Here is a 27,736-nt window from a genome sequence, read left to right as displayed (position 1 = left end):
GGCTGCACTGACCGGGGCATCCCTTCTGCGAGCCCGCCCGCGGTTTTCCGGACTGTCCCGGGGCTGGACGGCCGCGCGGGGCCACGATCATGCCGGCAGGGGGCGCCGCGCGGCCATGGTGCCCGCTCGAGCCGCGCCCTGATTGGCTGGAGGCCGCGCCCACTCCCGCCCGCCGGGCGGACCAGGAGCCACGGCGCGCCGGCTCGCGCCACAGTCTGCGGGCCTCCGGAGCAGCGGCGGGGCCGGGGCGGCGCGGCGGAGGGGACAAGACCGGGTTCGGAGGGAAGCAGGCGGCCGGGGGAGCCCCGCACCCCAGCAAGATGCTGTCCTGGCGGCTTCACACGGGTCCTGAGAAGGCCGAGCTGCAGGAGCTCAACGCCCGGCTGTACGACTACGTGTGCCGGGTGCGGGAGCTGGAGCGAGAGAACCTGCTCCTGGAGGAGGAGCTGCGCGGCCGGCGCGGCCAAGAGGGGCTGTGGGCCGAGGCGGAGGCCCGCTGCGCGGAGGAGGCGCGCGGCCTGCGGCGGCAGCTGGACGAGCTGAGCTGGGCCACGGCTCTGGCGGAGGGCGAGCGGGACGCCCTGCGGCGCGAGCTGCGGGAGCTGCAGCTGCTGGGCGAGGAGGCGCGCGCCGCCCGCGGCCGCCTGGACGCCGAGCTCGACTCGCAGCGCCGCGAGCTGCAGGAGGAGCTGGCCGCGCGCGCCGCCCTCGAGGCGCTGCTGGGCCGCCTGCAGGCCGAGCGCCGCGGCCTGGACGCGGCCCGCGAGCGCGACGTGCGGGAGCTTCGCTCGCGCGCCGCCGCCCTGACCTTGCGCTACCGCGGCCGCGTCGCCGGCCCTGCCGCGCCCCCGCCGCGCCTGCGGGAGCTGCACGAGGACTGCGCGCTGCTGGTGGCCGAGGCCTGGCGGGAGACCGTGCGGCAGTACGAGGACGAGGTGCGCGAGCTGGAGGAGGCGCTGCGGCGCGGCCGGGAGAGCCGGCGCGAGGCCGAGGAGGAGGCGCGGCTGTGCGCGCGGGAGGCGGAGGACCTGAGGCGCGAGGTGCTCGAGCTGGAGCAGCTGCGGGCGCTGCTGGAGGAGGAGCTGCTGCGGGTCCGCGAGGCGTCCGAGCTGCAGGCCGAGGAGCGGCAGGTCGGTGAGCCGGAACGCCCCCACTCCGGCCCCGGGCGCCCGGCGGGTGGCGGGTCCCCGGACGGCGCCGCATTCAGGCCGGGCGCGGCGTCCCCGCCGGGCGGGCCCGGCCCAGGGGGTGGCCCTGGGGACCCCGGCGCCGAAGGGACCGCCCGACTCCGCGGCGCGGCCTCAGGATCCCCCGCTGGACGTGGAGTGCGGTGCGGTGGCTCTTCGTGCCCAGGGGCGGGGTCCTGCTCCGCTTGTCAGTTCTGTAGCCCTCGGCGGGCCTGGGTGCATCCTGACCAGTGACTCCCTAGACTCCAGGTTCTCTTTGCTATTTCCTGTACTTCAGGGACCAAGTTGACTTTAAAGTCGACCAGGAAGCCCCCCAAAGTGACTTCCAGAGGTGACAGCTCCTTCCTCCTCAGACAGGCCCCAGCGTTGGAGGTTACTAGGCAATGCCAAGCCCTTATCCTGAGTCGTTCAAAGTGGCAGCACCGTTGCACAGTAGGACCCCTTTGGGGAAAGCGTAAATTGTCTTCCAAATCGGGTTTTTATTTTGCCAGAATGGTTTCTCTGTGGGAAGCAGCTGGTCGGGGCTCCCTGGGCCGCCACCGCCTTGTTTGTTTTTGGGAGGGGCAGCGATCTTAATGAAGAGAACTTGATCAGAGATGTTTTCCTCACAATACATGCTGATGCCAGATCTCTGGGTAGAAGCTGGGTTAAGGCAGGTGTCTGGCAGGATGTTATTACAAGTGCAGGTACTGTAAACAGTTTCTCGTCCAGAGAAGGGAAGCTCAGGCTTCTCACACTGACAGGGTGACACCTGCGGCGGGTTTATAACCTGCACGCCCAGCCCAGTCTGCGGTTAGCCCCGATTCTCCGCAGACTGCGCTAGAATGACAGTTTAAGACGCATCCACACAAATTCAGAAATATCTGGAAGGAAACCATTTGTAGCTTCAGGTTAACAGTTTGTGTTGGGGTGATTTTGTGCCTTTTTAAAAACAAGTGAAGGAAGTAAAGGAAGCAGCTGTGGCAGAGGGGCCTGTGGTGACGTCATAGGTACGATTAATCAGCAGGGATCCGGTGATTGCCCCTGGTCCTTAGCACTGCCCTGGGGCTTCCCTCGTCAAAGAGCTGGAGTCTGGATGGCAAATCTTGAAGTGAAACAGTACCCAATAGTTTGGAACTTGGTCTTTTGAATCGTGGGTTTTTAAGCCTTTGCCTCATGGTTTGCAAAAGCCTCCTGCCAGGGTTGTAGCTGGGGTGAGGACAGGGAGTAGCGAAGTGTGTGCTGGTTTCCAGAACTTACTCTGCACTACCTCGCTTCACTTTCCAGTGACGGTGGCCAGGGATACCAGTTCCAGAGGGCCCTATGTTCTGTGTTGAGTGAAAGCTAGAAAGTATCTTTAACGTAGGCTTTCATGGAGCTTTTAACCAAAGGGAAGTGTCTTCCAAGCTCCCTGCCTACTGAACCCCTTTGTAGGGAACCCCTGCTACATGTCAAGGGTCCCTGCTGTGCCAGCAGCCTTGGAAAAGCCTTCTTTGAGGCGTGTTTCATGGGCTCAATCCTCACCATTCATTTCCAGTCATAGCCCACTGGGCTCATTTTGGACCTGGAAGCTCCGGTTTCAGTGTTCCTTTTAGCAGCAGAACCCTTTCGCTCCCTGTTACTCCTAAGTGCGCCCCCAGACATGAAACAGATAGAAGCAGAGTTCCTCTGATTCCAGTAGAGGTGGGCACTTGACATGCAGTTCAGATTACCTTCTTTGACACTGGGACTCCAGGGCCCTTCCCTGGGGTCACACCTGACCCAGAACCAGGACCCCACTGTCCTGTCCAGTAGTACTTCTCTTATTGAAATTTGCTTCATTCCACTAAAATAAAGATGAAGGAAAATGTTGATAAGGACTTGCAGGCTTTATCATACTGTGTATTTCCTTACTCATACCCTGAATCTTTCATCAGTTAGGTTAAAGCAACTATATTTCAAGTTGCATTCCAAAAGACTCTCAACACCAAGCGTTAGTGTTTTATTTTTAAGGAGTGTAGAAATGATAGAAATTTTGTTTAAGAGTGAGTATTGATGGTTTAACCCCAAGCTCCTGACGTCTTCAAATTCTAAAGAAGCTACCCTGGGGAGACTGGAAACAGAAGACCTGATTTAACTAATTTACTGTAATAAAAGTTTCATTACTAAGAATTAGCTTCTTGTATGCTGGGTACCACAGGTACGAGGCCCATCACATGTGTTTTCACTCTCAGTCCTTCTTAGGAAGTGGGTACCAATATTTGCCCCATCTTGCAGAAGATGAAACTGAGGCCCGTAGGTCACCCAGTTAGTAAGTAGCTAAGCCTGGATTTGATTGCAGCTTCATTACTTGAGCAACTAATCACTGGGCAGTATTCCCTCTCTGCTGTCTGTTCTGGTAAAATGGACTTGAAACCAGTGTTCATTTTGCTTTCATGCAGTGATGATCCCTGTTCTTCCTAAGGACTAGCAGAGGTGCCTGTTAATCTACAGTTCTAAAATGCTTTCAGACCCTTCCAGCTGGCTGCTGTCAGAATAGTTTTAGAGTTAAGTCATTGATTTACTTTCTTCTGTTTCCCGAATGGTTTAATGGAAACCCCTATTTGGAGGCAGGAACCCACACATAGTATCCAGGCTCTGGGCTGCGTCTGCAGCTCGAGGGCAAAGCTGCTCGCCAGGCCTCCCTGGGGAAAGTGGGCTTTCCCAGATGGCCTACATGCCTTAGGCCTGTCTGGTAGACCCCTTGCCTCAGATTTGCCAGAGAAGTTTGATGAACTGACATCCACATCCCCAGCATTTGTGTATAGTTCAGATTTCTTGAAGCTTCCCAGGTGGTGTGGTGGTGAAGAATCCGCCTGCCAACGCAGGAGATGTAAGATATATGGGTTTGATCCCTGGGTTGAGAAGATCCCCTGGAGAAGGAAATGGCAACCCACTCCAGTATTCTTGCCTGGAAAATTCCATGGACAGGGGAGCCTGGCGGGCTACAGTTCATGGGGCCACAAAGAGTTGGTCACAACTGAGTGACTGAGCACAGATCACTTGAACCCGGCCTCCCAGTCTGCAGGAAGGGACTTCAGGCAAAAACTGGAAGACGTTTGTGATTTACTCCAGCCTTACCCATAAACACAGAAATTTTGGCTTGTGAAAGTGTGCTTTTAGCCTCGAGGCCTGCCCTGGACTGCTTACACAACCGCCGAGGTGTGAATGACTGAGAACTTTCTTTTGATTGTAACGGAGTCAGCTTAGCTGCCCTGCTTCGGTCTCATTTCTGGCTCTGCCATGTTTGTGTCTCTGTTTCCCCATCTGTGAGCTAGGGGTGATGAAAGTAGCCCACATTGAGCACATAGTGTGCCAAGCTGGCCGCTAAAGTCCTGGGGGTACAGCAGGGAACATAACAGACTCAGCGGACGAGACCTTGACCTCACAGGTCTGGGGGTGGAAGCCGTGCGGTGTTCAGCGGCGGGTGTGACCGGGGCGCGTGAGGGGGAGGGGGCCACCGCAGGCCCTGGGCTTCTGCTCTGAGCGTGCGGAAGGCCGCTGGAGGGCTCTGTGCAGAGATGAGTGGTGACCTGTGTCATTTCATGGAGTCTCCTTGGCTGCTCTGTTGCACATGACTTCTTTGCAAAGCAGTTTGTGCGTGCTAAGTCGCATTGGTCGTTTCCAACTCTTTGTGACCCCATGGACTGTAGCAGAGAAATTTAATTATTGTTAAAATGCTTAGAAAAAAAATATCAGACACATTCAGTGCTCTAACTGCAAATCTGCTAAGCAGGTCAAGATCTCCGAGCCATGCCAAAGAGGTAACACAAAAATTCTCTCCCTCCCAGAACAGTTCTGCACCCCGCAAAATAAGAGGAGGAAAATCAGACTGTAAGTTGAGATAAGTGCAGTTCCAACCACACAGGTGGGAGCAGGCGATCTCTTTCGGAGACCTTGCCATCAAGACAGGAGGTGCTGAAGGACTGGGCCATGGGCAGCAGCGAAGGGCAGAGGTCGGACTTCACCCTGAAGTTGAAGCCCATAGGCTTTGCAGATGGATTGGACATGGTGGGAGAGAGGGGGAAATCAAGTTCCTCTCCAGGGCTTGGGGCCAGAGGAGCTGGAGGAATGGGGTTGGTGCAGGAAGGCAGGCTTGAGTGGGAGAGCAGAGTTGGGTTTGAAATGCCTCTGAGATAGCCACCTGCTCTCATAACATAAAATGATGAGCCTGGAGTTCAGAATGTAGCCTGGGTCAGAGCTGCAAATACTTAGCATCTAGTCAATGCATTGTTATTAACACTTACTTTTAGTTTTTGCATCTAAATGAGGTTATCACAGTATTTAAATTCCCTCGAGCTCCAACATTCAAGGTGACCTTTGCACTCTCTTCCCCTTGTGTCTGGGTGATGTGCTTAGCTAGGAGCCGCTCAAGTTGGGTGGAGAGAAAGGAGAATTCTTTGGACACTGAGTGCAGCATGCTTTCCCTTGTGTAGTTTGCATTTCATCATCTGTTGTGAGGCACCCAGAAGTTCTCTAAAATAGCAGCTGAAAAGGTGACCTTTTCCCCCAGCTCTTGTATCACTCGGCAAAACTGCTCTGCCTGGGTTAGAATTCACTGCTGTGTGTCAGGCTCAAGTGCCTTTGCCTGGCCCAGTGTCTGAAAACTTCTGGAGAACTGGAGGCCAAGTATGACACATTATTCAACCAGCAGGATGGGTTACAATTCCTGTGGAGACTGCTGGGAGCCAGTAAGTCTTACGTTTCCTGCTCCCAAAAGTCAATGAGTTTTCCTTTGACAGTTTAGGAAAACTTGACTCACATGGGAATGTGGTTGGAACTGCTCTTATTGTAACTTAAACACAGTTTGATTTTCCCTCTATTTTGTGGGGGTACAGAACTGTTCTGGGCCCCTGGGAGGGAGAAAAATCTTCGTGTCACCTCCTTGGCATGGCTGGGAGATCTTGACTTGCCTAGGAGGTTTGTGGTTAGAGAACTGAATATGTCTGGTTCTTTTCCTAAGCATTTTAGCAATAATTGAACTTCTCTGCAAAGACATTACTATATGTCATCAAATTTTAATATTTAGGTAGAATTTTCTCTAGTAGGAAGGATTCATATACTTATGTTTACACAGCATTTCATACTGTAACCTTGTACCTGAGTTTATACTTCCTCTAAAATGGGGGAACATGGGGTTTTAACACTGAGACTTAGCTATAGAATACGTGAATGTCATGTGTGACCAAATTTGGTAGCTGTCACTTAAATCAAGACTGGCCAATGGTCTGCTTTGATGAACCTCTTCACCTGTTTATAATGCCAGTTTTGGAGGATGTTTACACTTACCCACCCTCAGTTCAGTTCAGTTCCGTCGCTCAGTTGTGTCCAACTCTTTGCGACCCCACGAATCGCAGCATGCCAGGCCTCCCTGTCCATCACCAACTCCCGGAGTTCACTCAGACTTATGTCCATCGAGTCACTGATGCCATCCAGCCATCTCATCCTCTGTCATCTCCTTCTCCTCCTGCCCCCAATCCCTCCCAGCATCAGAGTCTTTTCCAAAGAGTCAACTCTTCGCGTGAGGTGGCCAAAGGACTGGAGTTTGAGCTTTAGCATCATTCCTTCCAAAGAAATCCCAGGGCTGATCTCCTTCAGAATGGACTGGTTGGATCTCCTTGCAGTCCAAGGGACTCTCAAGAGTCTTCTCCAACACCACAGTTCAAAAGCATCAATTCTTCAGCGCTCAGCCTTCTTCACAGTCCAACTCTCACATCCATACATGACGACAGGAAAAACCATAGCCTTGACTAGATGGACCTTTGTTGGCAAAGTAATATCTCTGCGTTTCAATATGATACTACCTAGCTGGAAATGGCAACCCACTCCAGTGTTCTTGCCTGGAGAATCCCAGGGATGGCGGAGCCTGGTGGGCTGCTGTCTATGGGGTCACACAGAGTCGGACACAACTGAAGCGACGCAGCAGCAGCAGCAGCGCTTCTTAAATTTACTGCTTTGCTTAAAAATTATTATTTCGCTTTCAAAGCGAAGTAGCTTCAGTTTTTGTTTTAGCATACTTTATATAGACGAAAAGAACATGCAGCGGTTATTAGTTTGAATGTATAGAACTGCTTTGAGAGGCAGAATCATTTACATGCTGGTCATGCTTGGTAAATCCAGTGTGAGACCTTAGTTGCATAGACTCTGCATTGATTTCGGACGGTCAGCATGTTGCCAGGTGCCTTTGATGGAGGGATCATGTGATAAATGAAAATAGATTTCCTTCTCCCAGTAGTCTTACAATTTTTAAATTCCACAAAGATAACTGTCTAAGAATGTAAGCTTTTTAGTTAATTGTATTCAGAAATCATTGCAAACCAGAAGTTACAGTATGTAGACTTACTCAAAGTTCTAAGTATTTGTTCAGCTAATTATTCCCTAGCATAACTATAAAACGCTATGTAAAACTGTTAATGCAGAGTAGTGCAGAACTGGGAAATGGTGTAAATGAAACCATTGTGTTTATTAAAATATATTGTCTATTTAAACCGGTACATTTTGAGGAAGGTAATATTATCTTGGTCATTTCATTTCAAATCCGGTTCACCAGTTGTGTGTTGTATAACTCATGTAAAGGACATTTTTCTAGAGACGGGGATGGGGGAGGCAGGGGAGTGGGGAGTGCAGGAGGCAGCGCCCTGCGATGTCTCCCAGCCTGCGGACACAGACAGATGCAATTAACCCCGCGGGAGCGGAACTGCCATGGGGACAATGTGAACACGTGCCTGGGAGCTCTTATTAACCATGTGCTATGAGAATATCTAGTCCAGGCTGTGGTTTTTCCTGTGGTCATGTATGGATGTGAGAGCTGGACTGTGAAGAAAGCTGAGTGCCGAATAATTGATGCTTTTGAACCGTGGTGTTGGAGAAGACTCTTGAGAGTCCCTTGCACTGCAAGGAGATCCAACCAGTCCATCCTAAAAGAGATCAGCCCTGGGTGTTCATTGGAAGGAATGATAACTAAAGCTGAAACTCCAGTACTCTGGCCACCTCATGCGAAGAGTTGACTCCTTGGAAAAGACTCTGATGCTGGGAGGGATTGGGGGAAGGAGGAGAAGGGGACAACAGAGGATGAGATGGCTGGATGGCATCACTGACTTGATGGATGTAAGTCTGAGTGAACTCCAGGAGTTGGTGATGGACAGGGAGGCCTGGCGTGCTGCGATTCATGGGGTCGCAAAGAGTCGGACACGACTGAGCGACTGAACTGAACTGAATGAGAACAATCATGAAGGTTTATATCCAGGTCTGACTTTTGACATTTATGCCCTGAATGTTTTCTTGTCAAATTAATGTAACTTTTCTCCCAGATGATTTTAAAGTAGCTTGTCTATGTGAAGCAAAGAAGTCTGTATCAGCTTATATAACCGGGCAAATTGTGAGTGTGGGGGAAATTCTGTTTCAGATCTGAGTGACTTCTGATTTAAATATAGTAAAATCCCTGCTTTCTAGTCTTGGCTTATTTTAAATAGTATCTTACTTCGCCAGTGTTAGTGTATTTACTTACCTATGCTGACTGATGTCTAAGGTGTAGAAATGCTTTACAAGCTTTATTATTAGGGAGTATGAACAGAAAATTCTGTGTGCTAATCACATCTTCCTTAAGTGATTAAAAAAAAAAAAACTTTTCCAGGTGGGAGAAATACAGTATTTAAAAATTGTCCTTGCAATGACTGTGTTTTTAATAAATCTGGAAATTTGTCATCTCTTTCTGTGTTGGACTCCGCAGAGCTCCAGCCCCCTGACCCCCAAAACTTCTGTTCTCTTTAGAGAGAGATCGCCTTCCTGGAGGATGAGAAGGCAGCCCTCACCTTGGCCATGGCTGACCGGCTACGGGACTACCAGGAGCTCGTGCAGGTGAAGACTGGCCTCAGCCTGGAGGTGGCAACCTACAGGTAAGGGCACTGCACTGAGCACTTTAAAGCCCCTGCAGGCTCTGTGCAGTGGCGGTAGCTTTGTCATAGCAAGGAGCAGCCCCCAGGGTAGCCAAGCCAGGTGTCCAGAGCCAGAGCGGGGAGGTGGGCAGGGCCCCACTCAGATCACAGAGCGGGCACCCCGTGGTGCTGGGAGTAGCTGAGTTTTGCCCCCTTGCCTGCCCTTTGCCTGTCTAGGGAACCAGTGAAGAGCTCTACACATGCCAGCTCCCTGGATCCTAGGGATTAGGTACCGTGTTAGTTACAGACCTAGAAAGGAGAGGACCAGGACTCGGACCCAGAAAGTCTGAGTCCATCTGCCAGTTGTGCTGTTGGTTCAAACCCCGGGGCTCTGACTCTGTCTCCAGGGGTTCATCCTTCAAGAAACTCATCTCTGCCCAAAGATCAGCAGGGAGCTCCAGGTGCCTGGCTTTGTTTATGAAGATGTTGACTTGAATTCGATCGACCCAGATGAAACAGTCACGGAGCCCTCAGAGGGGCGGAGGCTGTGGCCTCCCTGGCATGACCTGTGGGTCACAGAATGGTGCTTGCCCTTAGTGCCCACCTCCTGTCCCCAGGGGTGAGCCATCACTGGCTGAGGTGGCACCTCACACCCCCTGCAGCTTTCCTAAGCAATGAGGACTGGACCGGGGGGCCCAGATTGCAGATGCTTACAGTGGAAGGACTTTCAGGGACCCAGGCACCCCACTTCCCTTTTGCACGTGAGGGAAGGGTCTAGAAGCAGGCATCCAGGCTGGTGTGGGGCCTGTGCCGTACCCACCAAGCCGTGTAAAGTGGACTCAATGCCCGCTGACTCCTGGTTGCTGTGAGTGTGAATCAGTCGTGGGTGTGGGTGAGCTTTGGAGCCTTAGCCCTGGCTGATCCCAGGAGGCCTGGTCGTCAGTGCCATCACCATCAGCAGATGGGCAAGTTAGACCTGGAGCAGGGAGGAGGGGACCGAGGCCCACCACCCCCCACTTTCCGGGCTGGGGCATGTGGCCGGGACGGAGCCCAGCCCGGCTCAGCACGCCCTGGGGGCTGCCTGTGGGGTCTCCTGATCTTACCCTCACTCTGAACATCAGAGCGACCTGGCTGCTCTGATGTGCGTCAAGAAGCAGCTTTCTTTCCCATGAGTGTCCACACTGGAGCCTGGGGCCAGCCTCAGCGATTCTTCACTATCTGGAAGACCTGCCTCAGCCAGCCTTTGGCCAGGGCTCTTGTTAGCATCGGTGAAGAGAGAGCAGGCTGTCGGGCAGGCCCTGGGCAGGACCCACAGGGGTCACTAAGAGGCCAGGCCTGCCCAGGGGCACGGACCCTCCACCTGAATTCAGGGATGGTCCCGGGGCCAAGCTGGTGGGGGAGTCAGGGCACCAGGGAGGGCAGAGGCGATACTTGCCAGTCTGTTTCCCAAGGTCCATCTCCCCACGTTCTCCTCAGAAACCTCATGGGGTGAGTGCTGCAAAATCAGATCAGCAGGCTGTTCAAACACATGCTGAGTGAGATAAGCTAAACTTTACTAAGAAGGAAAACATCAAAGTAGTTGGGCTTTGTTTGGGGGAGGGAAGCATTAATTGGGATTTTTGTCACTTGTCAGTGACAGAAGCCCTTCTCAGACTGGCTCAAGTCAAAGGAGGCTCTTGCTCCTCACAAAACTGATAAAAGCCCTCCCCCAGCACAGTGGGTTCGGTGCCCGGGTGGCGCTGCTGGTGGTCTGGCCCTGTGTCTCTGGCCCCTTCCTTTCTCTGCCCCCACCATGGCAGGAAGGCGCCCAGAGGCTGCAGGCTCTCGTCCCTGCAGCCCCCACATGCGTGGGCAGAGGAGGGGCACATTTCCCAGCAGGATTCCCGGGGCCCCTCTGGCTCTGCTGGGCCCCGTGCCTGCCCTTGGCCCGAGGAACAGAGTGCTCGGAGGGGTCGCCTTCCCCGAGTCCCCCGGGCTGAGACGGAGCGGAGGCCCAGCCTTCCAGGGCAGACGCTGGGCTGCCTAGAAAACCCACACTTGTGCCGTGTTAGGTGAGGCCTGGTTTTGAGGGAGTCTTTTCTCTACAGAGCGTGTTGGATCTTCCTGTTTCCTTTCTGTAAAAGTCCAGAGACTCTGACTTTACGCCTCATCTTTCCGGGGTTTTGTGTCCTGTCCCCACTTCCCTGTCGTGGGAAGTCAGCACGTACAGGTGGACCTCTTGCCTGAGAGGTCAGGGCCTCCCCTTCCTGGGAGGTGTTTGCAACTCTCCCAGCTCAGCTTTCCTCAAGGCTTAGCGTGTTTTTAGCTTTTCTCTTGGTGGTAGTTGAACTTTTTTTGCTCACATCCGCAGGGACAGAGTTCACTCCTGTCTGTGGCTGGGCATCTGTTTTTCTCACCCATTAGGAACTGACGTGGCTGTCTCCTAGGAGTGTAGGAGGCATCAGTCCTTCCCAGGAAGTGGGTGACTGATGTCACTGTGCCTTTCTGAAGGCCAGGTGAACTTGGGGGAGATGGGGAGCCCGGCCCCCAGGGCTCAGCTCTGAGACCGGAGCCGCCTGCAAGACCTGGAGGGCATGCAGGCAGCTGAATCTGACCGTTCCCTTGTAGCAGCCCAGAGCCTGGCATTTCCCATCACTGCTAAGTGTCCTAAAGATAAATCCTTGTCATGTCTCACATGACTCTCTTGGTACTTTGTGCTCCTGCCCAAATTCTGAGCCCAGGTCCGAAAACTTCACAAGTGCCCGTTTGGTCTTTATGAACCTTGACTCGCCTTCCCTGGGAGGTTGATCTTCCCTCTGCTGCCTCCTGGAGGGTGGCGGGAACCACGGTGCTGGGGCCCGCGCCACACGGCTGCTCGCCGCCCCGTCCAGGGGGCTGAGGTGGGCGACGGCTGCAGCCAGCGTTGCTCCCCCTCACGGCTGGACTGTTCCCCGTCGCGGCCGCCCCCCAGCGCTGCTCATCAACCATCACCCTGACCACACGCTTCCCACGGGAGGGGCGGGCTGGTCTCCGGGAAGCTGGAAGTGCACCCCAGCGTGGCTGACTCTGCACTGTGTGGAGGCCAGCTCTTAAGTGCCGTGAACCCTTCCAAACCCAGGTGTCTGACCCTTTCCAGTAACCTTCACCGTGAAGAAGAAACGATTAAATAATAACAGAGTGGTATAATGCATAATTAATAGATATAAGCTTATAGTTTATAGCCTTCCTGCTTGTTCAGTGGTAAAAGAATCTTTCTGAAACCTGACCTGGGTTTGATCCCTGGGTTGGGAAGACCCTCTGGAGGAGGAAATGGCAACCCACTAGTGGGCAGGAGCCCCGGGCTGGGCCGGGCCGGGCCGAGGCTGCTGCGAGAAGGGGGTGCGGAGGAGGCAGGTGGGCATGGCTGCGTTCGCTCTCGTCTGCCTGTCGCCGGTCGTGTCGTGCGCGGTAGGAGATGCTTGTCCACCATCACTGAAGGGGAGTGTTTGTGAGGAGCTGAGAGACAGTGGGGAGGTGCTCAGAAACAGGCAAGGGCTTGGTTCTAGGCTGCGTCTGCACGTGGGCGTCACCCAGAGAAACTGACGAAGCGGCGGCTCCTGGGCCCAGTCCTAGATGTTCCTGTTACCTGGCGCCAGGTGGGCCCGAGCGTGGTCGTGCTTCAGCTGCAAGGGTGGTTGCCAGGTGCACCCAGGGCAGAGAAGTGCTGTTCCGGGGCCCTGCTCACGCAGGCCTGCAGCCCTGCAGTGTTGGCGTCACTCGGCACCTCAAGCTTCTGGGACGTCTTGGGCCCACCCTGATCAGAGTTTCCTGTGACAGGATCCCAGGTGACCTGTCCCCACACTGCTGTCTGCAGAGACCCCCGGGGGCATCCAGAAAGCTCTAAGCCTGTCTCCCAGCAGGCTGGAGGACAGGACAAAGGACGGGCAGTCCTAGCGAGGGGCTGGTGGAGCATGCAGAGCTGGCTTCCTGGAAGAGACAGCACTGAGTCTTGCAGGGAGGGCAGCCAGGAAGAGACCATGAGGAAAGGGCCTTTCAGGCCAAGGGGACAGCTGAAGCAAGGACCTGAGGACTGAGCTAACATGTCTGTGGCAAGGCCAAGCCTTTGGGCAGCTTGGTTTTAGGGGCTGTCCACGGAGGAGCACGTGTGATGGGTGGGTAAGAACCTCGCCTGTGAAGCTGTGTTCTGTGAGCTGGGGTCTGTGCACTCCGGCTGCTCTGGAGACGGTCCGCATGCAGGCTATGATGCCTGCTCGGGGGGGGGGGGTCACAAGGGTGCAGCCAGGTGCTGAGGATAAGGCCACGTGGACAGAGGTAGCCTCCTACACCACGGGACATAAGACACGTCCCCGAGTGCAGGGTTTCTGGAGTCAGAAGGGAGTTGTGAGAATCAGGGGAAGTTTCTCGAGGGAGGTGACATTGATCTGGGTCTTGGAGGATGGCAGAGGTTTGAACATCATACGCAGAAGAGGGGGAGGTGGGGGGGTGTCACGGGAAGACGGAGACGTGTGCTTTGGTGAAAAGTCAAAGAAGATGTTAAAATAATAGAATGCACGTTCCAAGAAGATACTGCACACGGGTTCCCGCTGGTGATAGGGTCTGGTACTGATGGTTCAGAGAGGGAATGGTGAGCTTCAGGCCAGGGTAGCCTGAGAGCTTTTCAAGGTTTGTGGGATTTGAGTTGGGCCTTGAAGGGTAGGGAAAGGGGGATAGGAATACGACAGTGTTCAGAACCCACCATGTCCTGAGCCCCTTGCTGCTGATATAAAGATCAGGCCGACAAGCTACAAATTGAGAATTTGTAGAAACACAGTTGAAAAATAGAGAATCCCCCCTCCCCACCCACTGCACCAAAAGAGGACAGAACCCCATCATTAGGAGTAGGCTGTTAGAAAACATATTGCGGGGTGGGGGAAGATAGTCAAAGTTGAAACAAAAGATGCAGAACTACCCAGAGTAAGCTGAGTCCAGAAATGACAAAACAGGGTAAGCAGGGCCCCCTCTTGGATTTCTGATCCGGGGTACAGATGATGAAATCTCCATCAGAATTTACAAAGAGGCTTTGTTTTTTATGTTTTGGGAGTGGAGAGTATAACAGTTCAAAGTTTCCCCTGGAAAAATGGAGAGCAGGGCCAAAGGATTTCTCAAACACTAAAGGTAGTCTTGCCCGGCCAGATACTGAAGTGTAGTGCAAAGATTTCCTGTCTGGGGACTTCATGGCAAAGTCCTTTAGGGTCTTTGTGTTGATGTGTCTGTGTTGGGGGAGGATGTTCATACAGAACTCCCTTTATCTGATCTCAGTGGGCAGACGCGGTGGGTTTTAACTGAGAATATCCAGTGTCTTGGTTTACAATACAGATAGCGCCTAATGCTGGTAATTTTATCATTTAAATGATGTTTCTGGCTGCTCCATTATTTTTAAGACCACCTATACCTTTTTATGTATTTGTTCAAAGGAAAACATTTCTTGGAAATTCTCAAGTTCTTGGATAAATACATTTTGTTGTTTTAAAAGTTGAATCCTGCTTTGGGAAAACTTATAAAAATATGTAATGCTGAGACTTATCTGCCTATAAGGTGAAAAACGTGAAATTAAAATCCTGTAGTTTTAAGGATAGACAATTAGGATCAAGGATCAACGGATGCAGCTGGTCATTAGCCCCACATCATTGTGTAAATGAATTAGCCCTCAGTTAACCGTGGCTTTAGGTAATCCAGAATCTCTTCCCTTCTTGAATTATTTTCATTAATGGAAAATCAGCTTTTTTCTGAGGCCAGTAGAAAATGATGTAGGTGACGGGGATGGCTGACCTTTACTGAGCGTGTATTCTGTGACAGCCATTGTTGCGAGAACTTTCTAGTCACTTTATTAATTAGCACCATAAACCTCTCCTCTGTTAATTAGCACTGCAAACAGTGCTCCTTGTTTCAGAAATGCAGAAGCTGAGCCACAGAGGGTTGAGCACCTTGCCAGAGTCACAGGACTAGGAAGTGGCAGGGTTTGAATCCAGGCAACCTGATTCTGGAAGTTTCTCTGCTCACCGCTCCCTGTGCTTTCTCTTCTCTGCTTTATTCCTAATCTTGTTTTTTGTCTCTGTTTTTTTTTCTTTTTCTGTGTCTGGATTTGACAGACTTTCCACGTGTGCGTTCACCCCGAGCGCAGAGGCCATGGCCAGAGGCGCCTGGCACCACTGCCTGCCTGTGGCCTTTCACCCGCCTGTGTCAGGGGCCGCAGCTGCTGCTAAGTCGCTTCAGTCGGGCCGACTCTGTGCGACCCCGTAGACGGCAGCCCACCAGGCCCGCCCCCGCCCCCGCCCCCGGTCCCTGGGATTCTCCAGGCAAGAACACTGGGGGAGACCTTTGCAAATCCGATGGCGATGCGGGTCCTACAGATGGACTTCCGCCCCCCTCTCCTCCCTTACCCTCTGGTCCCCAGTCCCCATCTAGAGTGGCAGGCGGTCCCCTAGCCTCTTTGGAGCTGGGGGGCAGGGAAGCGCCTTCTCCCAGCGCCTCCCCTCCTCCCGCCCCCACCACGGGTGCTTTGTCAGGAAGCGCCTGGGGAACCATTCGCTCCACCAGGACCGGGACCGGGCAAGCTCCCCCCAGGCTGCTTCTGGAAACAGCTTCTGCCTCCCGGACTCTTCTCCCTGCCTGGTGGGCATGCAGGGCGGCCAGCAGCGTGTGTGCCCTGGGCTGTCTGCAGGGTCGGCCGCCCAGCGGGGAACCATTGTCGGCCCCCGCGGGGGTCCCCGCATCAGTGCTGGCTTCCACCCATGGGCCTGTCTCAGCGGCCTCAAGGAGGCCGCGGACCTGGTTTCCCCACACACGTGTGCTTGTTTTCTTGCCCCTCGAGGCTGCCAACCTGAGGGCCTTATGAAACGCTCACTAATAGCCCATGATTCAGGCGGTTGGCATCTCTCAGCAGCACGGTGGCTCTGGGCAGCTTTATTCCTCCGCTCCCAAAATAACCGGAGAATGCTTGACCTGCTTCTTAAAGCTGTACAACTCTATTCCTTAAAAACCATTCCTTTGAAAGCTTTGGAGGGGCCGACCCTTCGTGGCCTCGCCCCGCGGTTTTGGGTCTGCCTCTGCCGTAGTCCTGTGGGCAGCACTGAAGGCGGGGCGCCGCGTGTCTGGGGGGCTTCACGGAGGCGGGGCGCCGCGCGTCTGGGGGGCTTCACGGAGGCGGGGTGCCGCGTGTCTGGGGGGCTTCACGGAGGCAGGGCGGCACGCGTCTGGGGGGCTTCACGGAGGCGGGGTGCCGCGTGTCTGGGGGGCTTCACGGAGGCGGGGCGCCGCGTGTCTGGGGGGCTTCACGGAGGCGGGGCGCCGCGTGTCTGGGGGGCTTCACGGAGGCGGGGCGCCGCGTGTGTGCGGGGCTTCACGCAGGCGGGGCGCCGCGTGTGTGGGGTCTTCATGCAGGCGGGGCGCCGCGTGACTGGGGGGCTTCACGCAGGCGGGGCGCCGCGTGACTGGGGGGCTTCACGCAGGCGGGGCGCCGCGTGTCTGGGGGGCTTCACGGAGCCATGGGTTCAGCACCAGCGGCCCTGCCTGTGAGGCCCGTGCTGGGCGGCCTGGAGGAACAAGGTGAGGCCCACCGGTCGGGCCAGCCGTCGGGAGGGGTGTTGCTGCGGGCCTGAGTCCTCGGGGGTGTCCTTTCCCTAGGGGCCTTGTGACTGAAATCACAAGCGATGTTGGCTGTGCTTTCGTTAGTGTGGTCTGGAGGCTCTGCCGTAGGGGGTTCGATCGACAGTGTGTGTGAGACGGTACCATCTCTGCACCCGCAAGGAGGCCCAGGTGGCTTGCAGGGCAGCCGAGGGCCCACGCCGCCTGGCCCCCGTCTCAGCCGGTCTGCTCACGGTTGGCCATATAGGCACAGTCGGCCCAGTGGGGGATTGCCGGGGATTGCCAGGGCTTGGGGAGACAGACGGCAGGGTCGGAGCCTGCTTAGGGTGCCCCGTCTTAGGGCTGGCAAAGGCCTTGGGGGCGGGAATGTTAGGGCTCTATCACCCCTCGAGGTCTGGTGCCCCTCCTAAGAACCACAGTACCCGACTTAGGGTCCTGCACTCTAGAAGTCTGGTGATGAGTTGTATTTCCCCCAAAAGAGGAACAAAGCTGTGGCCCTGTGAGGGAGAAGGAAGGTGTTTTTCCTGCAGGGGCATCTTTATCCCGAGCACCCCGCCCACCTGTCATCTCTTCTCTGCTGGCGGGGACACCCTGCAGGCCCTTTCTGCCTGCTGTGGGCAGCCAGTGAGAGTACCTTGTGGTACCCGGGGCTTCCTCCCGAGCAGGCGGAGGAAAGAGCTGAAATAGGACTTGGCTTCTCGGCAGCTCCCACACCCCCGCCGTGGCCCCTTGGCTATAGGATGCTGCCTTTCCTGCTGGTGCCATCCTGGGTGCACCCCCCACAGGCTGACTTTCCCGTCAGCGTGTGCCTTTTTATCCTGTAGGGACCTCGGCATTTTCTATTTGTGTTCGGGGAACCCAACATGCCGGGTCAGGAGGGTGTGGGATTAGCGGGCCGGTGTTTGGTTTCCTGGCTCTCCGGGTGTGGAGTGCGAGGCTCTGGGCGTGGCCCTGGGACGTCCGCCGAGCCCTCCTGTGCACATCTGGACTGGCACTCCTCGCCCTCATCTCTGCTTCTCCCGAGGCTGCGGGCTGGGGGGCTCCTGCCCTCTTCCAGCCTACCAGCTGGGCTCTCGCATGTGTGGGAATCACTGCCTTTGAATCCGTGCAAACAGGACTTGGCACTGCTCTGCCTGACCCCAGAGTCCCCGCTGGCGGCCCTCCCCTCTTTGGCTGCCCGGCTGTCAGTGGTCAGTCAGCATTTCCAAGTGGGCTCCACTTCTGCTTGCCCTTTGCCCTATGCAGTGTATTTCTTGGAACTGACTTGGTGACCTCACACGTTGCCCTGGCAACCAAACAACTGTTGTGCCCAGAGCAGCCTGCATCCTAGGGTCTCGGGGCCCTGGGTCTGGCTGAACCACTGTGGAGTACAGAGGCCACGAGGCCTGCGTCTGCTCTCTCTTCAGGGCTTCGAGTCCTAGACGTGGATAACGGTGAAGACTCGACGGTTTTATACTTTTGGAGTTAGGCATGGCCAAAGAACCCCCGAGTCTAGTGCTTTCTGCCATGTTTATCAGAGGAGGTAGCTGGATGCTGCCTGGAAATGAGGCCCTGGGGGCTGTGGTGGAGGGGACGTCTGAAGCTCTTCTTTCTCCTTTTCTGCCTGCCCCTTCCATCTCTCCTCTATTGTTTTCATCTCTAAGATGTCCCCATGGAACGCAGTCCGACTGGCTTGTTTACAGACAAGTGTCAGCCCTTCCTCTGCCCCTAGTTAACTCCTGACCTGTGACTCCAGGGAGACCCCGGTGGGGTAGTAGTAACTGTTCTGGGGCTCTGTGGCCCGGGGTGGCCTGCCAGGCATGGGCCCCTCCCCACTTCCCAGGGAAGCCAGGTCCCCGGCCTCCCCTCCTGAGTCCACATCCCTCTGTCTCCTCCTCCTCCTCGCCCTGGGTTTGGAGGAGCTTCCTAGAAGGCCTTGGCTCTCCAGTCCTCCTGGAGGCCCGGCCCCCTTTGTTCGTTTGGCTGATAGGTGCTCTCGAGCCAGGTCTGGCGTGGTCTTGCATGCCCTGCGGCATCTGCAGACCGGTGACCCTGCGCCAGTGTGTCATTGACCCGATCCACAGCTTACAGAGGCACTTCTCATCTTCTATTTTCTAATGAGCTTTTTAAAAATAATTTTTACAGAGCCTTACTGGAAGGAGAGAGTAATCCGGAGATACTGATTGTTGAGTGCATTGAAAACATGCCACAAGGTAAATATAACGGAAGCTTATCACTTAGCGTAAAGATGCTGTCCACCTGCGCAGGTTTATTCTATGGATAAAGAGTAAAGTATCATTTATCGGGAAGAGTTGGGGTTAGATAAGAGTTTTCAGATAACTGTCATTCATACCTCTCAAGTACCAAATAGAATTTACTTTCGTTTCAATGGCTTGGGGTAAAGAATCTGCCTGCAATGCAGGAGACACGGGAGGTGTGGATTTGATCCCTGGGTTGGGAAGATCCCCTGGAGAAGGAAATGGCAACCCACACCAGTATTCTTGCCTGAGAAATCTCATGGACAGAGGCGCCTGGTGGGCTATAGTCCAAACAGTCACAAAGAGTTAGACATAACTGAGTGATTAAGCACGCATGCGTGTGTGCACACGCACACACACACACATGCATACACACAGTTTCAATAATATGCAAATGAGATTGTATAGGAAAGGGCTTCATTAACTCATTTTCATCTAGCTAGTGTTTTGAGGGTTCTTCCTACCCAGTTTGGTGAGGGAGGAGAGGGCTGATGGAGAGCCAGTGAGAAGGTGGAGATGGATTTGCTCATCACACCCTTTGGAGGGAACATCCTTTACAGAGCAAAGACGTATACAGCCTTAACACGGGCCCAGGGAGGTATTCCTTTGTCCAGCAGGCTCAGCACTGGAAGTTGCGAGCAGAGGTAAAAGGATTATACCATTTCTACAGGCCTTTGTCCATGTGGGCAGCTCAGGGCGATGCAATCAGCAGTGTCAGCTAGTGCCCTGAGGTTGACCTCTGTCCAGGCCAAAAGCCGCAGCACAAAGCCCAAACTTCCTGTGGCTGCAGAGCCGACTATTAGAGACTTGGTGTTCATTAGAAAGACCCAGAGAAGCTGCAGATAACTAAGAAAAAGAAAACTTCCCTAGACCTGTACAACCTTTAAGAGCTTGCTTTCTTGAGCGAGGGCAGGGTCCATTAGGTACAATGTGTTGGGTGTACACCCTGCTCTGTAGTTCAGCTCCGTGATGTCATGTTCAGAATCATACATGTATGTATTGGTTACCACTTTCAGGAGAGTGTTTGATTATAATGGCCAATCTGTATAGGTGGTAGATTAAAAAAAAACAACCACCACCTCCATCTTTATTTTTCAAAAGCAGCATCCCAGATTAGATACTTCACAGGATGATAGGTCACTGGGTTCAGAATAATTTTGGTTCCAGTCACCTCTGATTGGATGGAATTTGGTCTTAGACAATGTCCAGCAAGTTTGCTTTTGAATTTGAGAGGAAGTGGGGAGACGCAGAGGATGAGAAGGCTCTGTCCAGATCAGCAGATGGGTATGGGGTAGGCATGAGGGGGTACCCCCAAGGTAGATGGTCCTGCTGGCCAGGCTACATTCCTACCACCAGCAGCCACCCCTAACTAAGAGCAGTTACCCTGGGGTGTGTGGCCATCCCCAAGGGTAGCATCTCTGTGGATGGGCCAGAGCAAAGGAGGAAGCCCCACAGTCAGCCTCCCGTGACATTAAGACAGATTGTAGTAGTGGTGACTAGCTAGCTTCCTGCTTTGGCACCTTTTGAAATAAGATGTTTGAAAAAAGAAAAAAAGTATAAAAGTCGAATCAGGAAGTTTTTAAAAAAGTTAAATTCTTCAGTATTTCTTGACCCAACATGGAAATCAGTGAAGGAAAAAAAAGAGCATAGTAAAAGGTGGTGGGGTAATACCATTCAATGTTTAAGAGTTATATACTCTATCTTTGGTAATTATGAAGCTCTTCTCTGCTCATCAGTAAAAAAAAAGTTACCTCAACAAAGTGGAAATGAAGGATTCCAAACTGTGAAATTTCTGCCACATAATCATGGGGTCGCAAAGAGTTGGACACGACTGAGCAACTGAACTGAACTGAACTACACCCCTAACCTCACTGGCACAAGGTGCCATGCTTTATGATCACATGTTTGATATATTTAAGATGGACGAGTATTTTAAGATCAGTATTTGGAGAAAAGTGTTGTGTGGAAGCATTTGTAGAGCTGTATTTTATTGTCCTGGGATTCTTTAAACTACCAGGAAAAGTAATTTGGGAACCGAACATCTCATTTATAATGACCCTTCTGTGGTAATGGTATATATTATGACGGGATAAGATCTGATCTGTAGTGATGCTTTTAAGATGAAAAAAGGTAATGATCACTATCATTTTAATGTACTGTTCAATTTCTACAGAATTCAGAGACAAGTCCTATCACTACACCACCTCAGTATTACAGAAAGAAAATGAGAGAAATCTGTTTCCAAGGCAAAAAGCACCTCCTGCGAGCTTCCGGCAGAGCCTGGCGCCGCGCCCTCAGCCACCCGTTGGGAACGACGCCAGAAGAGACGTGCTGGGCTCCGGATACTCTTCCTTCACCACTGCCTGGCGGGAGAACGCGTACCAGAAAACTGCCAGCGGTCAGACCAACTTCGGAACGTTCTCTCCAACCCCCGGTCTTTCAAGAAATACTGAAGCTCAAGTGAAAACATTCCCTGAGAGGCCAAGAACCGAAGGAACAAAGCCTTCACCCACTAGTTCAGCCAAAGAGTCCGCCGCGGCCGCAGAGCCCTACCGAGAACGCCGGGCCAAGATGGCGGCAGCCGCTTCCGAGGGCACGTGGTCAAATGAGAGGACCGTCATTTGGGGAAAGAAAACGGAAGCTAAAGCCACAAAAGAGCAGGAGAGAAACAGACCAGGAACCATTCAAACAAAGCGAGAAGAGAAAATGTTCGATTCCAAAGAGAAGGCTTCAGAGGAGAGAAACTTAAGGTGGGAAGAACTGACAAAGTTAGATAAAGAAGCAAGAGAGAGAGAAAGCGAGCAGATGAGGGAAAAGGCCAGAGAGAAGGAGTCGCTGAAGGAGGAAAGTGTGAAGGGGAGAGACATACCGATCAGGCTAGAGGTGTCCCAGGACAGCACAGCAAAGGTGGCCCCCCAGGGTCTCCAGACACCCCTAAAGGAGGATGCTGGTGACGGGACAGGGAGAGGGGTGGAAACCAGAGAGGAGGCCGGGTTTACGCTGGGCGCCAGCGACACCACAGCCTCTCTGAAAGGCGGTTCCATGACTGAAACCATAGCTGAGAACATCGTTTCCAGTATCCTGAAGCAGTTCACCCACTCTCCTGAGGCAGAAGTGTCCACTGAGTCTTTTCCAGACACAAAAGTCACTTATGTGGAAAGGAAAGAAGTTCCCGGTGACAGAAAAGCAAAGACTGAGATAGTCGTGGAGTCGAAACTGACTGAAGAGATCGACATTTCGGATGAAGCTGGCTTGGACTACCTGTTAAGCAAGGATGCTAAAGAGGTGGAGCTGAAAGGAAAATCGGCGGAGCGTTTGATCGGAGACGTAATCCGTCTCGGTCTGAAGGGGAGAGAAGGGCGAGCAAAAGTCGTCAACGTGGAAATCATCGAGGAGCCCATGAGCTATGTCAGCAGTGAGAAGGAAGATGAGTTTTCTACCCCGTTCGAAGTGGAGGAGGTCGACGACGTGTCTCCGGGCTCCAGGGGGCTTGTTGAGGAGAGAGAGGAGGCGGTTTACAGGGAATCAGATGTCACGTGCTCAGGGGACGCAGGTCAGGAGGCCAGGCGGCCCCAGGAGAGCGTAACTCACGTGGAAGAAGTGACGGAGGCAGGTGACTTGGAGGGAGAGCAGAGTTACTTTGTGTCGACTCCGGACGAACACCCTGGGGCCCATGAGCGAGAAGAAGGCTCCGTGTATGGGCAGATCCACATTGAAGAGGAATCCACCATCAGGTACTCCTGGCAGGATGAGATCGTGCCGGGGTCTCGGAGAAGAGTGTGGAGGGACGACGTCCCAGGAGAGAAGGTCGTGAAACCGGTGGATGTTCCAGAAGCGTCTCTGGAGGGGGACACAGCATCTGGTCCCTGGAAAGAACAAACTAGAAGTGGCGAGTTTCATGCCAAGCCCATAGTCATTGAGAAGGAAATAAAAATACCTCAAGAGTTCCACACATCCATTAAGGAAGGCTCCAAGGAGCCCAGGCACCAGCTGGTGGAGGTGATCGAGCAGCTGGAGGAGAACCTTCCGGAGCGCATGAAGGAAGAGCTGTCCGCCCTCACCAGAGAGGGCCAGGGTGGGCCTGCGGGTGTTTCGTTTGACGTGAAGAAAGTCCAGAGCGCGGGCAGCGGGGCCGTGACCCTAGTGGCTGAAGTCAACCTCTCACAGACGGTGGACGCCGACCAGTTAGACCTGGAGGAGCTGAGCAGGGACGAAGCGGGGGAGATCGAGAAGGCCGTGGAGTCGGTGGTGCGAGACAGCCTGGCACGGCGGCGCAGCCCAGGCCCGGGCAGCCCAGAAGCGGAGGCTGGCCGTGGCTTCAGGCGCTGGGCCACCCAAGAGCTGTACAGCACTTCCACGGGGGAGGCCGAGGCGGGCCCGGCCTCGCCCCCGGGCCCTGTGTCGGCCACCGTGGAAGTCACCAGCCCCACGGGCTTTGTCCACGCTCACGTGCTGGAGGACGTCAACCAGTCTGGGGGGCGCGTCCAGATAGCGTCCCCTGGAACGTGGAGGACTGAGCAGGTCTCTGTCGAAGGCCGCGCCGCCCAGGCGGTGGAGGTAAGTGCAGAGGGCGAGGCGAGTTGGGCAGCGGGCTCGGCGGGAGCCAGCCGGTCTGCCAGGCTCTTTACGTTGGGTGCCCGTCAGAGCCCAGTGTCCACAGAAGTCATCTTCCCAGGGCCTGATGCCGCCTGTCCCGAGGCCAGGGCCACAGAAGAGCCTGGCCCTGCAGAGCTACCCACAGAGCCTCCCAGATCTGGGAGGCACAGCCCATTTGGCTCCCAACAGTTTTATGCTCAGAGGGAAGTTATTTTCCAGGCCCCCATTTCTGGGGTGGGGAAGGCAGGTGACTCTTCTCAAGCAGAAGAGTCAGTGGACACCCAGACTTCCATAAAGCACCTTCGATTAGGCACTCGGGAGGGGCTCAGTGAGCAGATCCAGCTCACAGGCCCCCTCTCAGGCACAGTGGAGTTGGGCGTCAGGGAGGCTTCTGTACTCATGGAAGCGTGGTCAGGGGACGGCAAGTCCATCCAGCATGTCACCATCGGGCCTCAGAGGCATCAAACAACCGAGCTGATCGTTCCCCCGCCCTTGGAATTTAGCGACTCAGAAAGCAGCACCCACAGAGAGGGCTCGGCAGACGAGACCCTGGCCACCCGTAGTTACACTGTGGGTCGGAACATCCTGATGACTGAAAAGAGCACCTTCCAAAGGGTCGTTTCCGAGTCTCCCCAGGAAGCTAGTGCAGGAGACATGTCAGGGAATCAAGTGACATCAGGTGTGAGCAGATCCTTCAGGCATATTCAGCTGGGTCCCACGGAAGCCAAGACCTCTGAACACATTGTCTTCCACGGACCCATTTCCAAAACCTTTGCACTTGCTGGTTCGGTAGACTCCCCTGAAGTAGGCGAGGTTGCAGACAGTGGCAGAACACTAAGGCATGTTGCCCTGGGGCCCAAAGAAACTTCGTTTACCTTTCAGATGGACGTGAGTAACGTAGAGGCGACCCCCCGCTGGACACAAGAGGCCAGAGTCCTCTTCCCTTCAGGGACGGAAGCAGAACCTCCTAGTGTGTCTGAGCCTGGTGCTTGGAGAGATGCCAGCAGTAGGAATGACCTGGCAGCCGGCGTGAGCTTTCAGGGCTCTGCTGGGGACAGACACCAGGCCCCCGGGGAAAGGGGCAAGGAGCAGGCTGAATTTGATAAGACGGTGCAGCTGCAGAGGATGGTAGACCAGAGGTCAGTGATTTCAGACGAAAAGAAGGTTGCCCTCCTCTATCTAGACAGTCAGGAGGAGGAAAATGAGGGACACTGGTTTTGATAAACAGATATTTGATTTAAAATGCCATCTTGTCTGGTAAAATACCAACACACAAAGGCCTTTAAGGGAGGGTGGTGAACTCTTTATTAAAACCTCCCCCTTTTTTTACTTCGAGTACTCCAAGCAGTGTCTTTTTACTTTATAATCTGTAAAGATTTCAAACTAATTCGTGCCTTAAAAGGCATTGGAATTTTATTGAGTTGGGACTTTGACAAGAAATACTTTTATCTTTTTAGTCTTAAAAGTTCCTTTTTCTGGAGTTTTCTTTCCACTCCTAGAGATGATTTCTCCCATTTTTGCACCTGGTCACAGAAGTGCCTGGCATATGTTTGAAAGTCTAATTGCCTAGGTAAGACACCTAAATGGCAATGGGATTAACGTAATATATTTAAGAGTAAATTTTATTCACATGTGCTAACATGAAATAGTAAACTAACATTTTAAGGGAAAAATGAATTCATTTGTCCATTTACAAAGTCTTTTCAAAAAGAAACCATAGGAAATAAGCAGATTGAAAAAAACGAAATGATTTCATCGTAGGAAAAAGTTACTCATCTTAGAGTTAAATTCATTTTAAGACTTGAATGAATTGCCTTCTTTGTGCACAACTTTAAAAAATATAGTATTTTATCTATGGAGAAGACAGCTCCAGCCTCCTGCAGTGTATCAGATCAGCATGCTTGCTACATTTGCACAAACTCCTGGAACCCTGCACTGGGTCCAGGTGGGGGCAGGGAGTTGGGGAAGGATTACTGGGAACGGCTTATAATACCAGCTTTTCGTGGTACTAGGTCATTAAGTAGTGCACAGTCTAAATACTCTTTTTGGTTTGAACAAGTTCTGGAGTAGCCAGCCCCTACCAGAGTGTACTTGAGCTTTTCTGCACCTTAGCCTATAGGATCTAAACTTTTAATTTTGCTGGTGGGAGGTAGACCCTGAAGACAATAGAAAGGAAGCTGAAACTCATACTTGCGGGGTGGTCACGCACAGTACCGTTGGAAGCCCAGGTGGGTTGTGCCTCCCAAAGAAGCCCCTCCCAATCCACTGATGATGGGGGTGGAGGCCTTTCTGAGCACAAAGGGTTCGAGATGGAAGACGGCAACCAACCTCAGGGAGGTTTTTGCACTTTAGACAGAAGTCATGACCGTTGGGTGTTTTTTTCCAGGGAAACAAATGATACATTAAACAGAATAAGATGTTTTGGGGAAGGAACTGGGTGCTTCTGTTGCCACCCAGCCCAGAAGCACCCAGGAGGGCCCCTGGAGCAAGCAAAGGCCCTACTCTCCCAGGCCACAGAATATAGCCCTGCAGATACACACCACTGAATTGAAGATACTAGAATGGGTGTGCTCTGTCTGGAGTGTTTTGCACAAAGGTATTGTTCTTAAAGCTTGCTCTTTAAAACTGTAGTGTCACATAAAAATAGTATCTCTAGCAGCACGGTATTATTTTAACCCAAACTAGTTTCTTTCACTTAATGTTGTGTAAACCGTACCTCCCCCTAACACAGTAGCACAGACCTAACTGCCTGTAGCGCACTGAGGAATGATGATCCCAGCTTTGTTGTCCTCAGGTGGAACGTGGTTACTGGGGCAGTTATGGAAGTTGAGGGTCTTCCCTCTGGCTTTCAGAGGATGGCCCTCAACCTCCACAGAACACATCTCAGCTGCCAGGAATGGCTACAGCAGGTAGTTTAGAGAGTGTGTTTTCCTAATCAGGAAGTGGAGGAGCATGACAGTACAGCTTTCAGGATGATCTATTTTTAAAACACCGTGAAGCAGGGCATAGAAGGAAAGTTGATTTAAATTGCAAGTGTCAACTTTTGTTGTCTGCCAGATGAACTGGTGATTGTCAGAAACTGTCAGGGGAGGTGACGGCTTTTCCAACAAAGACTCCTGATTTCTAATATAAAGAGTTGGTTTTATGTTGATTGTAATTGGTAATGGTATTTGTATAGGTTATTTATTGTTGAGAACTGGTCAAGGTGACAGCCTATTGTCTGATGGCAAGACAGACTGATGATGGGGGGGGGGTCTGTTATGTGTGTCTTAAGTGTGGGCTGAGCTCAATGTCACTCTCCTAGCTTGTGACCCTGGGATGAGTGCTGAGGTGAATAGATTTTTAATGTCCTGACCCACCTCCATTGGAAAATAAGTGTCTTAGGTCTTCATTTGTATCTCATGTTGGAGTGCACATCTTCAAGAAGTATCCTGTCAAGAGTGTTTGCCAACATGGAGTCATGAGCTGTGGTTGGTTACTAAGTCTCTGGAACAGCTCAGAGCAGGGCGTGCCCTTGACCCTGTGACAGGTCACCCCGTGGTTCCATGTCCTTTAAAACCAGAGACAATAGTAGTCAGCTTTAGGTGAGAGAGGGTGAGGACACAGCCAGCCCTTTCGCATTTATTATCGTGTAGACAAAACGGTGTTAATGGGATCTTTCTCACCTCCCCACTGGTTGTTTGGATATTGTTTGTTTAAAGTGTATATTTAGAATGGAATCATCTAAAAAGCTGATCTTGCTAACCTCCTGTTCCCTTTGAAGGGATATATCATAAGAATGTGTAAAAATAAAAATCTAAGAAAAAACCCCCATGTTGTTCCTAAAGAGAATGAATGTTTTCCAGTAGGTGTTTTGTGGTTTTTAAGTTCTAATCAAAGGATATATGTGTTTTTGTGCATGTTTTTTATGGTGGCACAGAATCACTGGGGAGAATATATATATGAAAAGTCTCAGTTATTTAATTACTCACATGAATCAGAACTCGATATTGTTAGCACAGAATGAGAAGGCATGGCAGATAGTGTGTAAACCACTGGTTCATATTAAAATACAGACGGGACAGCTTGTGGTAAGAATGTCATCATGACAGCCTGCAATACTAGTGACAGCAGTGTGAGCAGCCATCCCATTTGCCCTTGAATGGAGGGGTCTCTCCTGGGACGTGGAACTTTCAGTGCCAAAATGAAAACAATCCTGAGCATACCAAGGTGGTTCATTATTAACCTTAAGTGCAAATTGGAG

General features: G+C 52.8%; 1 protein-coding gene across 2 annotated transcripts; it reads left to right on the top strand.

Annotated features, from left to right (window-relative positions):
• On the top strand, positions 240 to 27,300 carry SYNM (synemin). 2 transcript variants are annotated; one of them, XM_018066110.1, is made up of 5 exons: positions 240 to 1,130; positions 8,955 to 9,079; positions 18,785 to 18,852; positions 21,071 to 23,454; positions 24,376 to 27,300. In XM_018066110.1, exons 1-5 carry the CDS (start codon positions 321 to 323, stop codon positions 24,712 to 24,714), a joined length of 3,726 nt encoding a protein of 1,241 aa, XP_017921599.1. In that variant the 5' UTR covers positions 240 to 320; the 3' UTR covers positions 24,715 to 27,300. The 2 variants fall into 2 exon arrangements, with proteins under 2 accessions (XP_017921599.1, XP_017921598.1); XM_018066109.1 differs by having other exon boundaries at positions 21,071 to 27,300.

The sequence above is a fragment of the Capra hircus genome, chromosome 21 (assembly GCF_001704415.2).
Source record: "Capra hircus breed San Clemente chromosome 21, ASM170441v1, whole genome shotgun sequence".
Lineage (NCBI taxonomy): Eukaryota > Metazoa > Chordata > Mammalia > Artiodactyla > Bovidae > Capra > Capra hircus.
Note: the sequence above shows the minus strand (reverse complement) of the source record. Positions and strands in the feature narration are given on the sequence as shown.